The sequence below is a fragment of the Apus apus genome, chromosome 27 (genome assembly GCF_020740795.1).
Source record: "Apus apus isolate bApuApu2 chromosome 27, bApuApu2.pri.cur, whole genome shotgun sequence".
NCBI lineage: Eukaryota > Metazoa > Chordata > Aves > Apodiformes > Apodidae > Apus > Apus apus.
The window spans coordinates 1,293,424-1,308,659 of record NC_067308.1 but is presented as its reverse complement, the minus strand read 5'-3'; the positions used below and the strand labels follow the sequence as shown (position 1 = coordinate 1,308,659).

Here is a 15,236-nt window from a genome sequence, read left to right as displayed (position 1 = left end):
GGTTGGAGGAGCTGGGAGGAGTGATGGATGCAGCTCCTCCAGCCCCAGGGATCTGAGTCTCACCTTTGGTGGGCCCAGGCCTGGGAGGAAAAGGCAGCTCTGAAGAGTGGTGAGAAGAAGCTTTTAAGTGAAAACTTAATCCCCTCCAGAGAGCTTTCCCTAATCCTCAGTAATGTGTTGTTCAAAAGGCCTCTTTTCAAAGGAACAATTGCACTTTCTCACGGTTGCAGCTCTCCTTCCCTGAGGAATTGCCCCAAGTGTCCCTTGCTGACTGCTTCCTCTCTTTTTTTTTTCTTTGATAAATCGAATTAATTCCTTTAAAATATGATGGCAGGAGCAATTTCCTCAGCAGGTAGTGGCAAATCTGGCTGATTGATTTGGAGAGATTGCTGCTGTCAAGGACTTACTTTCACTTTATTCCTCCCCCCTCCCTGGAGACCTGTAGCCTTTCCCCCCACTAACACTTCCAAACCTCTTCCATGTGGAGGAAGGAAAAAAGCATCTAAATTTCTTTTCAAGAAACCCATTTTTCCTGATGAAGATCCCACGGACTGTTCCCTGTGCCCACAGCCCTGGTGATGGGGGTACAAGTTCAACCTGTTTCATTGAAGTTAATCATGTGCTGCGAGACGGGGTGAGTGGGGAGAGCTCCCAGGGTTAGGAGGTCATGGAGTGGGAGAGGTGGGGAAAACCAGCCCTGGTGTGCACCCCGTGGCACAGGACACCTCTGCACACACCTCTCTTGCACACCCCCTTGCACCCCTCATGCTCCCCCTGCTCACCTGGGCTGCCTGTCCCTCCTCCCCATCGCTCTCCCTGCTGGGGTCACTGGAGCAGTTGATGAGCAGGAGTTGGTGGCACCTCAGGGCTGCTCCTGCCCAGCAGTGGGGCAGGGACAGGCCACACAGGCTGGGTTGTGTCCCCCTGCAGCGCTAGGAATTGCAGCAGGGGGAGCTCCAGGGGCTGTGACATGGACAAATGTCTCCATCCCTGTGGCATCACCCTGGCCAGACCCCCTGGACAGGGCCTGGGGGTGCAGAGTGGGTTCCCTTGGCTCTCCAGGAGCACCCCTGGAGGTGCTGGGACCTGCCAGCACCTGGGAGTCCAGCAGCCAGACTGGGCTGGCAGTGGTCTTGGTGACCCCTTCAGTGGCAGCTGGTGAAGGGACAAGGACCCAGCGTGGCTTGGCCTGACCCAGCTGCAAGACACACGGGTCCCCTGGGGCTGGGGGCAGAGGGGCCAGGGCTTGTGTGTCCCTGGGGTGGGGGGTGGAGTGTGTGCAGGTGCACAGGTGTGTGTGTGTGTGTGTACAGGCATGTATGTGTGTGTGCATGCTGGGTGTGCACGTGCCCGTGTCACCCTAAAATCCGGTGGCTGAAAAGACCCCCCAGCCCTTGCAGGAGGCTCCATCCTTTATTCCAGGGACACTTCTCAAAGTGACACCAGGCAAGACTGACATTGTCCTATGAGCCCCACCTGCCCCAGGTGTCCTGGAACTCATTGTCACATTTGCATTCTCCTTATCCATGGGCTTGAAACCTCTCGGGGGGGGGGTGGTCTTTGGTGGGCTTCAGGGAGGTGGTTCTGAGGTGTCCTCTGGTTAATCCCTTCTCCAACGCAGCAAGTCAAGCTGGTCTCAGCCAATTTCCAGCTGCAAACCCCACGTTCCTTCAGTTTATTATTCAGTTTATAGGCCTGGAGGTTGCCCAGGTAAACACCCACCAACCCGACCAGAAAGGGGATGATGGATTTGACTGTTCCTGAAGGTACCAGCCCCTCGTGCTCCTTCTCTGCCAGCTTCCCTGCCTGGCTCCCCGAGTCCCTGTGACAAGAAGGTCTCCCCAAACACCCCACAGCAATGTCCCAGCACTGTGGTGTTCCCAGCTGGTGTGAGGGAAGTGGAAATCCCCCCGAAGGACCAGGGCTCCCAACCCCAAGGTGCTCCTGGGGTCCCCATCCCGGTGGGGGGGTCGGGAGCAGCCCCTGCTCCAACATCTGCTTTGTTTTCCATCCCCTCCTCCTGCCCCAGAGGCTCAACCAGCCCCTGGGGACTGTCAGGGCTCCCCCCAACACCCTCTCCCTTCCCCACAGAGTGACCCTGGTCCTGCCCACCCCCCTCCCCAGCCTGTGCCCCCCAGCCCTGGGGCTCCTGAGCCCAGGGATGTCCCAGCTCTGGGAAGGGACCAGGGTCTCCAGCCAAAGGCACTGGCACCCACAGCCCCACAGAGACCCCCGGAGGGGCCGGGGGCTCCCCAGCCCCCCATCACCCTGGGAGGAGCTGGGGAGGCTGTTGGGGGGGGGGGGGCTGGAACACTGGGAGCCCCCACATTCCATCCTGGGAGCCCCAGAGAGACCAACAGTCAGAAGGGACCCAGAGACCAGTGTGGACCCCTGAGCCCCCCCAGTACCTTCAGCACTTTGTGATCCCCAAAACCTTCTACCCCCCCAAGGCAGGGACTGACTCCGACCCCACAGCCTGGGGAGGGACCTGGTGGCACAAGCAGGGGTGACACCAGCTCCTGCCTCAGCCCCCACCAGCCTGTACCTGCTGCCTGGGCGGGCACAGCCCTGCCCCGCGGCCTGGGCACCCCGGGACACCCCCAGGGCCCCAGTTCAGCGGGGGGGTGTGGTCCCTGAAAGCTGCTGTGTGTGTGTGTGAGTGTGTGTGTGTGTGCGTGCACATGTGTGTGTGTGTCTGTGTGCGTGTGTGTCTGCATGTGTGTGTGTGTGCACATGTGTGAGTGTGTGTGCATGTGTGTGTGTGCACGTGTGTGTGTGTGCATGTGTGCACATGTGTGTGAGTGTGCGTGTGTGTGCATGTATGCACGTGTGTGTCTGTGTGTGTGTGCGTGTGTGTGCACGTGTGTGTGTGCATGTGTGTGTGCATGTGTGCACGTGTGTGTGTGCGTGTGTGCACATGTGCGTGTCTGCATGTGTGTGTGTGCGTGTGTATGTGTGCATGCGTGTGCGTGTGTGCACGTGTGTGTCTGCATGTGTGTCTGTGTGTGTGTGCACGTGTGTGTCTGCACGTGTGTGTGCGCACGTGTGTGCACGTGTGTGTGCGTGTGCATGTGTCTGCATGTGTGTGTATGTGCGCCTGTGTGTGCGCACGTGTGTGTGCGTGTGTGCCTGCATATGTGTGTGTGCGTGTGTGTGCGTGTGTGAGTGTGCATGTGTGTCTGCATGTGTGAGTGTGTGTGCACGTGTGTGCGTGTGTGTGCATGTGTGTCTGTGTGTGTGTGCGTGAGTGTGTGCGTGGGCGTGTGTGTGTGAGTGTGCATGTGTCTGCGTGAGTGTGCGTGTGTGTGTACGTGTGTCTGCGCGCCTGTGTGTACTTGTGTGTGTGTGCGGCTGCGTGCCCGTGGCGGGGTGGGGGTGTGTGGGGGTGTGGGGGTGGGTGTGGGGGGGTGTGTGTGTGTGTGTGTGTGTGTGTGTGTGTGTGTGTGTGTGTGTGTGTGTGTGAGTGTGTGTGTGTGTCTGTGCACACGTGTTCACGTGTGTTCACGTGTGTCACCCCCGCCCCCCCCCCGCGCAGCCCCGCCCCCCCCCGCGCATGCGCGGAGCAGTCGCCTTCCCACCGCCCACACGCGCATGCGCAGCCCCCGCCGATCGAGCTGCCGCCCGCTGCGCATGCGCACAGCTCGTTTCCCCGCCCCTCTCTGCCCCTGCGCGGCTCCGCCCCGCGCATGCGCACAGGCTGCCAGCGCCACGCGCGCCGCTTCCCGGGACCCCCGGGCCCCCCCGCCATGAGCCCCCCGGGACCCCCCGCCAGGAGCCCCCCGGGACCCCCCACCAGGAGCCCCCCGGAGCCGCCGGGCCCGGGGATGCGCTTCGCGGAGCGGCAGCTGCGGCGGCACGGCTGGCGGAGCGGTGGGCGCCGGGCGGGGGGGTCGCGGTGCCGACCCCGCGCTGCTCCTCGGTGCCCCCGGCGCTTCTCTGGCCCTGGTCCCCCCGCTCCGCAGCCCGTCCCCTCGGTCCCCAGCCCGTCCCCCCGCTCCCCAGCCCGTCCCCTCTGTCCCCAGCCCGTCCCCTCGGTCCCCAGCCCGGCCCCCAGCTCCCCAGCCCGTCCCCCGGTCCCCAGCCCTTCTGCCCGGTCCCCATCCCATCCCCCCGGTCCCCATCCCATCCCCCCGGTCCCCAGCCCATCCCCCCGGTCCCCAGCCCATCCCCCCGGTCCCCAGCCCCTCCTGCCCGGTCCCCAGCCCCTCCTGCCCGGTCCCCAGCCCCTCCTGCCCGGTCCCCAGCCCGTCCCCCCGGTCCCCATCCCATCCCCCCGGTCCCCAGCCCGGCCCCCAGCTCCCCAGCCCATCCCCCCGGTCCCCAGCCCTCCTGCCCGCTCCCCAGCCCGTCCCCCCAGCTCCCCAGCCCTCCCCAGCCTCTCGGCCCGGTCCTGGGTCCTCCCCCGTCTCACCGCCCGCTGGCGGTTCCCCCCGGTCCCTGCCCTTCCCGGCCCATCACCCGCAGCCCCCCTTCCCGGAGGAGCAGGGCTCAGCCCCGGTGTCCTTTCCCCGGGCACGGGGGGGTGGGGGGGGGGCTCCGGGGCAGCCCCCCCGGTGGGTGACCGGTGCCCTCGTCCCCAGGGCAGGGGCTGGGGAAGCGGGAGGACGGGATCGCCGAGGCCATCCGGGTGAAGGTGAAGTGTGACACGGCGGGGGTGAGTGCAGCCCCCTCCTCCCCCTCCCCAGCCCCGGCGACCACCGGCTGGGACCCTGGGGGTGGCTCCTCCGTGCCCCGCAGGTGGGACACGACGCAGCGGAGCCCTTCTCCTTCCACTGGTGGGACCACATCTTCAACAAGGCGGCTGCCAACGTCGCTGTGGAGGCTGGGCAGGTAGGAGGGCTTGGGGGGGCAGCAGGGGGCACCCCCCTCAGGCTGGGATGGGGTTTGGGGAAGGCTTTGGGTTACCCTTGGGTGGTCTTTGTGCTTCTGCTGCGTGTCCGGGGCTGTGGTGGCAGAGAGGTGCTGCTTGAGGGGACAGAGCCCCTCGGACAGGACACTCAGAGACCTTTGCATCTCTGTCCCCCCCCCCCAGGATGGCATCTCCATGAAGACAGTTTCTGAGGAGGGGGTCAGGGTCAGCAATAAGAAGCCCCTCAAGGCCAGCAGCCCTGGCACCATGTTGTACGGACGCTTCGTGAAGGTAACGGGCCTGGGGACGTGGCCTGGGGAGCAGCTCTGGGGTCTCTGCACCCCCCTGGCAGCTCAGCCTCCCCAGCCCCTTGCTGCCATGGCCCCCAGAGTCACAGAGTGGTTGGGGCTGGAAGGGGCCTCTGGGATCATCTCATCCAACCCCCTGCTGGAGCAGGTTCCCTAGAGCAGATCCTAGGGGAACGTGTTTGGGTGGGTTTGGAATGTCTCCAGGGCTGGAAATCCCACAGCCTGGCCCAGGGCTCTGTCACCCACACAGGAAAGAAGTATTTTCTTATATTAAGGTTAAACCTCCTGTGCTCCAGGTTGTGCCATTGCCCTTTGTTCTGTCACTGGACTCCACAGAGAAAGAGCCTGGTCCCACCCTCCTGACACCCCCTGGAGATACTGAGTTTATGATACCCCCCCTCAGCCTCCCTTTCTCCAGGCTGAACATCCCCAGCTCTCCCAGCCTTTCCTCACAGGGCAGATGCTCCAGGCCCTTCATCACCCTCATGTCCCTGTGCTGGACTCTCTCCAGTAGTTCCTTGTCCTTGAACTGGGGAGCCCAGAACTGGACTCAGTTCTCCAGGTGAGGCCTCCCCAGGGCAGAGCAGAGTGGAAGGAGAACCTCCCTGACCTCCTGGTCACGCTCAGTGCCCCCCAAGGAGGCCATTAGCCCACTTGGCCACCAGAGCACATTGTTGGCCTCACCAGGGTGAGGGTGCCCTTCCCTGTGCCCGCTGTTCTCATGGCCCCTCTCCCCCCTGCAGTCAGCCACCCTCACAGCACGTGGGGAGGAGCCCACCAAGCTGCCCAGCGGCTCCGAGAGCAGCGAGGAGGAGGAGCTGGACCTCTCTTCAGCCAGGAGGCAAGGCAGTGGGGAGGGACGAGGGGGAACCCTGACCCAGACCCCCCCATCCCCGTGCTGGGGGTGACCCATCCTGTCTGTGTCCCCCAGGCTGACAGATGAGGAGCTGGTCCGAGCGTGTGGCGGCCGCACGGCGCACAAGTAAGTGCTTGGTGGGGGCTGATGGTTGGGCTCCCCCCTCCTGGCAGGGCTGGGGGGGGGGGGGCACATTCCTTGCCAGGGAGGTGCTGGAGCCCCCAGTGCCCACAATCATTGCAGGGGTGCCCGGCATGGCCTGACCATGAGTGCCAAGTTGGCACGGCTGGAGGAGCAGGAACGAGCCTTCCTGGCCACGTACAGACACGAGGAGCAGCAGCATGAGCCCCCAGAGAGCAGCCCCCCAGCAGAGAGGCTGGAAAAGAAGAAGAAAAGGAAACGGTCCAGAGGTGATCCTGAAGTGCTGCAGAACCAGGAGTCAAGTAGAGAAGAGGAGGAGGTGGGATGGGAGGAAGGGAAGGTCATGAAGAGGAAGAAGAGCCGGGAGCCAAGTGAAGAGGATGTGGCAGGAGAGGAAGGGATGGCTGCAAAGAAGAAGAAAAAGAAACAGGAGCAGGACAAAGAAGAGCCAGTTGAGACAGAGAAGAAGAAAAAGAAGAAGAAGAAGAAGAAGGAGGAGAACAAAGAAGAGCTAGTTGAGACAGAGGTACCTCTAGAAGACACAGATGGGCCAGACCAGGTTGGGCACAGCCCCAGAAAAAAGAGGAAAAAGAGGAAGAGGGAACCAGAGTGAGCAAAGGACAAGGCTGCTGTTCCACAGCTGCTGGTCCCTCTGGGTGAGGGTCCCAGTCCTGCTTGTTGGCACTGGTTGGGTGCCCAAGGGTGCTCTGGGCTCTTCCCTAGTGGAGCCCAGTGCTGTGGCCTGGCTGCACTGAGGATGCTGGGCTGGTCTGGAGCTGGGTTGAGCTTTATTTCACTCCCTGAGCCTTCCTGCCATCAGGGGTGACTCCAGTTCCCACCAGTGGGGCAGGGACCCATTTGCTGTGGGTCTGGCAGAGGGACACGGGGGGACAGACCCCTCAGAGCACTGCAGGATTTTTTTCAAGGGCACAAATAAATCTTTTATTGCAGTGAAACGATCCTGAAGTGCAGGACACGTGGCAGATCCTGGATCACACATCTAGAAGCACTCAAAGTAGCAACCCCAAACAGAGCCCCCCCAGCAGCCCCTCTGTCAGTCCCAACCTCCTGGGGGCTTCACTCTGCACTCAACTTCCATTCCACTGGGAGAACTGGGCAGAACTGGAGCCCAGTGAGGTGCTGAGCACCCTCCTAGCAGAGAGCTGTGGCTTGGGCAGGATGTCCTGCCTGGCCCAGCAGCCAGCTGAGCCCCAGCCCTAGGTGAGCCGCAGGACACAGTCTGTCTCGGGGTAGGGGGGCAGGTTGAGGGTGTATTTCTCCTGGAGGGCGGGGGGCACGAACCTGCCCCCCAGGAAGTGGTAGCGGCCGGTGAACTGCAGAGCTGCCCTCTTGGGAGCTGTCAGTGAGATCAGCATGTCGGGCTGGAGACCATCCACCTTCCCCTTCTCCACGTCCCAGCCTGCAACGAGCCCCCAGGACAGGATGAGACCCCCCCCCCCTTCAGCCTCTTCTTCTCCAGGCTGAACAGCCCCAGCTCCCCCAGCCTTTCCTCACAGGGCAGATGCTCCAGGCCCTTCATCACCCTCGGGTCCCTGTGCTGGACTCTCTCCAGTAGTTCTTGTCCCTCTTGAACTGGGCAGCCCAGAACTGGACTCTGTTCTCCAGGTGAGGCCTCCCCAGGGCAGAGCAGAGCAGAAGGAGAACCTCCTGGCCACACTCGATGCCCCCCCAGGATGGCACTGGCCCTCTTGGCCACCAGAGCACATTGTTGGCCTCACCCAGGGTGCCCTTCCCCGTGCCCCCCGTTCTCGTGGCCCCTTTGAATCCTGAGTCAGCCACCCTCACAGCTCGTGGGGAGGAGCCCGTCCCAGGACACCTCCCTCCGGCGGGTCTGGCTTGTTAACTCACCCGAGGGGATGTCGATGCTGGCGATGGGCACCGTGATGTGCTGCAGGGTGCTGAGGATGCTGCCGAAGGGCTCCCTCACCGCCCCCGAGAAGCTGAACCCGAAAATGGCATCCACCACCAGCCCGTAGAGCTCGTCGATCAGCGCAGCCTGCGCGGGGGAGGCGGAGGGTGAAGGACAGCCCTGGGTCCAGCTCCAAGGGGGGCTGCTCCCAGCCCAGGGGCTGTTCCTCACCTCGGCTGGGAACTCGGGGAGGAAGGGGATGTCCATCTTCTGGCACTGGGTGGTCAAACCTTCAAACAGGGGCTTGCTGGGGCGCTTGGGGTAATAGATGGTCGGCTCGTAGCCCTGCAAGAGCAGGAGGGCTCTGAGGAGTGCTCAGGCAGAGGAGTGGGAACCCCAAAGCTTGGGGTGGGGGCGGGGTACAGGGGTGGGCACCCTGCCCCGGGGGGGTGCAGGGGGGGTGGGGATATGAGGGACTCACAAACATTTTCAGGTGCCGGGCACAGACCAAACCGTCGCCGCCGTTGTTCCCCGGCCCGCACACGACCAGCACGGCGGGCTGGCTGGTGGTGAAGGAGCTGGGTGGGTAGGCCTGGGGTGGGGCAGGAGGCAGAGGGTGACACTGGGGAAGCGGGGCCACACCAGGGGGGCCAGGACCCTCCCCCAGGAGCCCCGTGCGTGCGCCCACCTTGGCGATGGCGGTGGCGCAGCTCAGCCCTGCCAGCTCCATCAGCTGCTCCACGCTGAACTTGTACTCGGTGAAGAGCTCCTGGTCAATGGCCTGGGCCTCCTCCTGCCTGGGGGGGAGAGGGGGCATCAGGGCCAGCCCGTGGGGCCGCAGGTTGCAAAGGGGACCCCTTGGCTTGCAAAGCAAGGGGGGGAGGGATGGGGTCCAGTTTCCCACGCAGAACCCCTGGACAACCCTTTCTCCCCCATGTGTCCTCCACGACCCCTCAATCCAACCCCCCGACCCCTCACTCGCACCCCCGACCCCTCAATCCACCGCCCCGACCCCTCAATCCACCCCCCCGACCCCTCACCCGCCCCCCCGACCCCTCACCCGCCCCCCCTCCCTCCACCCTGCAGACCCCTGCACCCTCCACCACCCTCCGGACAACCCGGCACTTTTTGCCCCCCACCCCTCCGTTGCCCCCCTCCCCCCCCCCAACCCCTCAATCCACCCCCCTGACTCCTCAGTCCACCCCCCCGACCCCTCAATCCACCCCCCCGACCCCTCACCCGCACCCCCGAGCCCTCAACTCACCCCTCTCCCTCCTCCCCCCATGCTCCCCCCCTCCCTCCACCCTGCACCCTCCACCACCCCGGCACTTTTTGCCCCCCACCCCTCCCGTTGCCCCCCTCCCCCCCCCCAACCCCTCAATCCACCCCCCTGACCCCTCAGTCCACAACCCCCGACCCCTCAATCCACCCCCCCGACGCCTCAACTCACCCCTCTCCCCACTCTCCCCATGCTCCCCCCCTTCCTCCACCCTGCAGACCCCCCACACCCCCCTCTGCACCCTCCACCACCCCGGCACTTTTTGCCCCCCACCCCTCCGTTGCCCCCCTCCCCCAAACCCACCCCCAACCCCCCCCCCCCGGCCCCGCTGCCCTACCCGAGGTACCGGACCCCCCCCGGGCCGGACCCCGCGCTGGAGCCGTGCATGGCGCGGTGCGGGCGGCAGCGGCCCCGCTCCCAGCCCCGCTCCCAGCCCCGCTCCCAGCCCCGCTCCCAGCCCCGGCTCGGGCACCGCCCGCCCGCCCTGGCTCCCGCCGCCACCAGCAGCCCCAGCCCCAGCCCCAGCAGCGCCCGCGGGCCCGGCATGCGGCGGGTCCCGTTCGGCACGGAGCGACCGGCTGGGCACGGAGCAGGCGCGGCCGAAAGGGCGGAGCGGGACCCGGGGGACCAGCCCCGAGGAGGGAGGGGAAGCCAAGGACCAGCCCCGAGGAGGGAGGGGAAGCCAAGGACCAGCCCCGGGGAGGGAGGGGAAGCCAAGGACCAGCCCCGGGGCGGAGCGGAGCCCACGGTCCCGCCCCGGAGAGGGGAACGGAGCCCAGGACCGAACCCCGGACGGGGAACGGAGCCCACGGTCCAGCCCCGGAGAGGGAGCGGAGCCCATCGCCGAGCCCCGGGGCGGAAGGGAACCCAGGGCCGAGCCCTGGATGGGGAGCGGAGCCCACGGTCCAGCCCCGGAGAGGGAGGGGAGCCCAGGGCCGAACCCTGGAGAGGGGAACGGAACCCAAGGCTGAGCCCCGGGGCGGAAAGGAACCCACGGCCCATCCCCGGAGAGGGAGGGGAGAACCACGGCCGAGCCCCGGTGCGGAGCGGGACCCAGAACCAGCCCCGGAGAGGGAACGGGACCCGGGGACCAGCCCCGGGGCGGAGCGGAGCCCACGGTCCCGCCCCGGAGAGGGGAACGGAGCCCAGGACCGAACCCCGGACGGGGAACGGAGCCCAGGGCCGAGCCCCGGAGAGGGAGCGGAGCCCATCGCCGAGCCCCGGGGCGGAAAGGAACCCAGGGCCGAGCCCTGGATGGGGAGCGGAGCCCACGGTCCAGCCCCGGAGAGGGAGGGGAGCCCAGGGCCGAACCCTGGAGAGGGGAACGGAACCCAAGGCTGAGCCCCGGGGCGGAAAGGAACCCACGGCCCATCCCCGGAGAGGGAGGGGAGAACCACGGCCGAGCCCCGGTGCGGAGCGGGACCCAGAACCAGCCCCGGAGAGGGAACGGGACCCGGGGACCAGCCCCGGGGAGGGAACGGGACCCAGAACCAGCCCCGGGGAGGGAACGGGACCCAGAACCAGCCCCGGAGAGGGAACGGGACCCAGAATCAGCCCCGGGGAGGGAACGGGACCCGGGGACCAGCCCCGGAGCGCAGCCCCCCCGCGTGTGTCCCGGTGTCCCCCGGCTCCGGACCCGCTGCCCGTCCCGACACCCCCGACACCGGCCCCAGCACGGAAAGGAGGAGGGCAAAGCAGCGGGTTCAAAACCGTGTTGGTTCAAGCCCCGTGAACGAGCTCCCAGCGGCAGCTCAGCCCCGGCCGCGCCTCGGGGCCGGGTCCTGTGCCCGGGGCTGCCGGTGGAGTCCCCCGTGGGAAGCGGCTGGAGCCCCCGGTGTCACACGAGGCTGCAGATGAGGGACAGGATCCTGCTCCCCGTGCGGGGCTCCCGGCTCCCGCAGGGCCCGCAGCCGGTGGTGGCAGCAGCCGTGTCACCGGGGCTGGGGGGCAGCGAGAGCACCCAGGGGTCAGGGGGTGTGGGGGTCCCCGTTGGTGTGCGGAATGGGGCGGGGGGTATTTCACACAGGGGCACATGGGGGTGTTGAGCCTGGAGACGAGAAGGCTCCAGGGAGACCTGAGAGCAGCTTCCAGTGCCTGAAGGGGCTCCAGGAAAGCTGGGGAGGGGCTTGGGACAAGGGCAGGGAGGGATGGGATGAGGGGGAGGGATGAAAACTGGAAAAGGGAGATTGAGGTTGGAGATGAGGAGGGAATTGTGGAGTGTGAGGGTGGGGAGAGCCTGGGCCAGGTTGCCCAGGGAAGCTGTGGCTGCCCCATCCCTGGCAGTGTTGAAGGGCAGGTTGGATGGGGCTTGGAGCAGCCTGGGCTGGTGGGAGGTGTCCCTGCCCGTGCAGGGGGTGGGACTGGATGAGCTTTAAGCTCTCTTCTAACCCAAACTATTTGGTGGTGATTCTGTGAATCGACCCTCAGATCTGCTGCCCCGTCTGTAGGGCCAAAATTTTGGGTTGGCTACAACGTCCAATACTCCAAGTCCCTCTGATTTTGGGGACACACCTATTGCAAGGAGCAGGGGTGTCCCAAGCCCTGCTGGGGGGCCTCCATCCCTCAACCCTCCCTTCAGAGGACACGCAGAAGCCCAGACCTCCCACCCAATCCCTTGCCCACTCCTCCAGTCCGTCACCTACCCCTCCAGGGAGCTCAGCTGGAGGGTCTGGTGGTCGTGATGCCCTGTGAAACACAGTTGGTGTTAACCACACCCCTGGCTCGTGGGTGAGATCAAGCTCTGGTTTGGTACTTACTGGGCTGGAGGCTGCAGTGGCCCTGCATGGCTGGGTGCTGGACCATGGTGTTCAGGTTACTGGGAGCAAAGCAGAGACCAATCACGGAGCTGATGGAGAACATTTGTGTGCCAGACTTCCCCACCACACTATCACTGAACCCTTCCCAAATCCCAGATTGAATTACCCCAAATACGCTCCTAAGAATTACGCACCTATTAAAAAAAAACCACTCTGGATTGGCACCTTTAACCATGAGAAGTCCCCAGGGTGATGCCAGGGCAGGTGGGTGCAGGGAGCTGTATGGGGGTCCCTTCCCCTTGCCCACCCACCTGTTAGTGTGACACGCTGGAGCTGTGCTGGGACCATCCTCATCCTCCCCAGAGGTGTCCAGGTGGCTGCGTGGGTTCTGGGGCTCTGGTGCGGGGCCATTGGCCAGGGCTGCTCCTGTGCCTCCAGGGAGGAAGGACAATAGGCAGGAGTCTGGGAGCAGAAAGTGCCCAAGCCTTGGATCCAGCAGGAATTGGCTGCATGGCTCAAGCAAGGTGGGTTTGAGTTTGCACCTTTACCTGAACGCCCAGGACCTGCTCCCGGCACAGGCACGTGGAGCTCCTCCCCAGCCTGGGCTTTCCCCTTGAAGGACCTGGAATCAAAGGAAGGTTGGTTGATCTCATGGGTGATGCTGGGAACTTGCCCACGGAGGAAGCAGGGGTGGAACAGCAGCTTTTCTACTCACACCTTGCTCTGCTGGCGCCGTGTCCTGCTGGCCTGGGGCAGCATGGAGCAAAACCTTGGCTGGACAGGGTCCCACCGGGGTGGGGACAGAGCCTGGGCTTTACCAGCATGTGTCCCTCTGCCCACCCAACCCTGGTGCCTGTCTCCACCATCCCTCAGCTGGGGTGTCACCCCCAGCACCCCTGTCTGCTCCAGGCTCCTTGGGGTGGTGCTCAGCGGGGCTGGGGTGGGTGCCCTGACACCCCCACGGGAGAGGTGGCCCTGGAGGCAGAGCTGGTGCTGGATGGCCCGGGTGAGCCTGTGCACAACCCGCTCACGGGCAGCTCTGGGGGTGTCCTGTGGGGGAGAGAGCCCGGGTCTGTCCCCAGGGCTGAGGCAGTCACCCTGTGATGCACGGGAGGGTCCAGCCTTGGGGATTTCCCCGGTTACCTGGCAGTGGGAAAGCAAAGTCAGGGCCTCCTTGTAGTGCCCGATGGCTTTCTGGGGGTCTCCCAGGTGGAAGGAGGCTGCTCCCAGCCCCTCGCATGCCTGCCACTGCCCCTGCACGTCCCCTGGGAAGCAAAGGGCATCATCATTGGAATGGGCTGCCCAGGGCAGTGGTGGAGGCACCGTCCCTGCAGGTGCTCAAGAAAAGGCTGGAGGTGGCACTTAGTGCCATGGTCTGGAGATGTGCTGGTGTCAGGTCACAGGCTGGACTGGATGATCTTAAAGGTCTTTTCCAGCCTTGGGGATTCTGTGATCAGTGCTGGCCCAGCCTGTCACAGCTGAGACCCCGGGAAGGGGATCACCCTTTGGATCTGGCACGTGCCTGGCTCAGCTCCGCCCGGCATCCGGATGCTGCAGAGTCCCCAGTGCAGGGAAGGTTTCCCTGTGCCTCCCTTACCCGAGTCCCGGAAGGCTTGCAGGGCGTGCAGGTAGTTCTCAGCAGCAGCCTCGTGGTTCCCGAGCCGGCTGCAGGCGTAGGCCAGGTTCCCAAAGCACTGCCCCTGTGCCCTCCGGTTCCCTAGAGCACCTGGAATGTGGGGAACATGGGGCTCCATCCTGAGCCAGCACACCCAGCAAAGCCAGGAGCACCAAACTGGTGGTGTGACCCACTGTGCAGAGCTGCTGCCCGCCGGTGCCAGCCCAGGGCGGTGCTGAAGCTGCGCAGGGCGTTGTGGGCAGCTCCCAGGTTCTGCAGCAGGGCAGCCTCCCCGCGCCGGTCCGGCTCCCCCCTGCACAGGGACAGGGCCTGCTCGAAGCTCTCAGCAGCCAGGGAGAAGATGTGGAGCTGGGAATATCCCAACCCGATGTCGTTGTAGAGTTTCCCTGCGGGGCAGAGAGGAAGAGCTGGGTGCGGGCGCTGCTCCCCAGGGAATCACAGCATCACAGCGTTAGGGGTTGGAAGGGACCTTGAAAGATCATCTAGTCCAACCCCCCCTGCCAGAGCAGGATCACCTAGAGTAGGTCACACAGGAACGTATCCAGATGGGTTGGGAATGCCTCCAGAGAAGGAGACTCCACAGCCTCCCTGGGCAGCCTGTCCCAGGGCTCTGTCACCCTCACAGGAAAGAAGTTTCTCCTTGTGTTTAACTTGACCCTCCTGTGCTCCAGCTTGTGCTCATTGCCCCTTGTCCTGTCACTTGACATCACTGAGAAGAGCCTGGCTCTGTCCTCCTGACACTCATCCTTACATATTCATAAACATGAATGGGGTCACTCTCCTCTCCTCCAAGCTAAGGGGGCCCAGCTCGCAGTCTGCTCCTGACACTCGCCCTTCACATGTTGGGAAACACTGACGAGGTCACTCCTCAGCCTCCTCCAAGCTGAAGTGACCCAGCTCCCCCAGCCTTTCCCCAGAAGGGAACCGTCCCACTCCATCCCCTTCGGGGCTCTCGGCAGCGGGTGCCGCGCGGCGTTACCTCTCAGGGCTGCGTCGGGGAGGCTCTGGCAGAGGGAGCTGCACTGGGCGAGCACCCCGACGATCTCGGCCACCCGGAACCTCCTGCTCTGCAGCATGGAGCTGCTGGCCCTGCTCAGGGCCACGGCGGCGGCCTCGGGGCTGTGGGCGGCCGCGAAGCTCCGCGCGGCCTCCAGGAAGCACCGGGCGGCTCGTACGGGTTCCCGCATCCCCAGGTAGCAGCAGCCCATCCGTACGCGGGTCCCCGCTCTGCTCCCGGCTTGTGCTGCACCGTCGTGGCCCAAAGCTTTGCCAAAACACTCCAGAGCCTTCAGAAAATCCTGGAGCGCTTCGTGAGCCTCTCGGGTGTTGAAATAAAAGGTCTCCAAGCGCTCCCCGCTCTCCCCCTCCGGGGGCTGGGACTGGAGGAGGAACTCAAGGCCCTTTTCGGGCTTCCCGGTCTCCACGTAGGCAGCCCCCAGGTTGAAGGCACAAGCCCTACGGAGCCGGGGGCTCGCCGTGCCCCCCGAGAGCTGCAGCGCCTTCCGGAAGCATCCCAGGGCCCCCCGTGTGTCGCCCAGCTC

At 64.9% G+C, this 15,236-nt stretch overlaps 3 protein-coding genes across 4 annotated transcripts in view; 1 reads left to right on the top strand and 2 right to left on the bottom strand.

Moving 5' to 3' along the window:
* Positions 1 to 3,694: 3,694 nt before the first annotated feature.
* On the top strand, positions 3,695 to 7,113 carry GPATCH4 (G-patch domain containing 4). The gene is made up of 7 exons (XM_051641078.1): positions 3,695 to 3,870; positions 4,581 to 4,654; positions 4,738 to 4,830; positions 5,033 to 5,140; positions 5,901 to 5,998; positions 6,089 to 6,139; positions 6,257 to 7,113. Exons 1-7 carry the CDS (start codon positions 3,747 to 3,749, stop codon positions 6,765 to 6,767), a joined length of 1,059 nt encoding a protein of 352 aa, XP_051497038.1. The 5' UTR covers positions 3,695 to 3,746; the 3' UTR covers positions 6,768 to 7,113.
* Positions 7,070 to 9,905, bottom strand: NAXE (NAD(P)HX epimerase). Of its 2 annotated transcripts, XM_051641100.1 has the most exons (7): positions 9,766 to 9,904; positions 9,641 to 9,729; positions 8,713 to 8,821; positions 8,506 to 8,616; positions 8,256 to 8,369; positions 8,024 to 8,171; positions 7,070 to 7,574 (listed from the first exon to the last, which is right to left on the bottom strand). In XM_051641100.1, the coding sequence occupies exons 1-7, from the start codon at positions 9,847 to 9,849 to the stop codon at positions 7,372 to 7,374; spliced, it is 858 nt and encodes a 285-aa protein (XP_051497060.1). In that variant the 5' UTR covers positions 9,850 to 9,904; the 3' UTR covers positions 7,070 to 7,371. The 2 variants fall into 2 exon arrangements, with proteins under 2 accessions (XP_051497060.1, XP_051497059.1); XM_051641099.1 differs by having other exon boundaries at positions 9,641 to 9,905.
* A 1,235-nt stretch (positions 9,906 to 11,140) lies between these two features.
* The window catches only part of TTC24 (tetratricopeptide repeat domain 24), an 8,822-nt gene continuing 4,726 nt past the window's right edge, over positions 11,141 to 15,236 (bottom strand). The window contains exons 2-8 of the mRNA XM_051641234.1: positions 14,675 to 15,233; positions 13,869 to 14,081; positions 13,657 to 13,785; positions 13,203 to 13,324; positions 13,022 to 13,109; positions 11,946 to 11,988; positions 11,141 to 11,243 (exon numbers count right to left, since the gene is read on the bottom strand). Of these exons, the coding sequence (XP_051497194.1) occupies positions 11,141 to 11,243; positions 11,946 to 11,988; positions 13,022 to 13,109; positions 13,203 to 13,324; positions 13,657 to 13,785; positions 13,869 to 14,081; positions 14,675 to 15,233 (1,257 nt within the window). The remainder of the gene's footprint in view (positions 11,244 to 11,945; positions 11,989 to 13,021; positions 13,110 to 13,202; positions 13,325 to 13,656; positions 13,786 to 13,868; positions 14,082 to 14,674; positions 15,234 to 15,236) is intronic.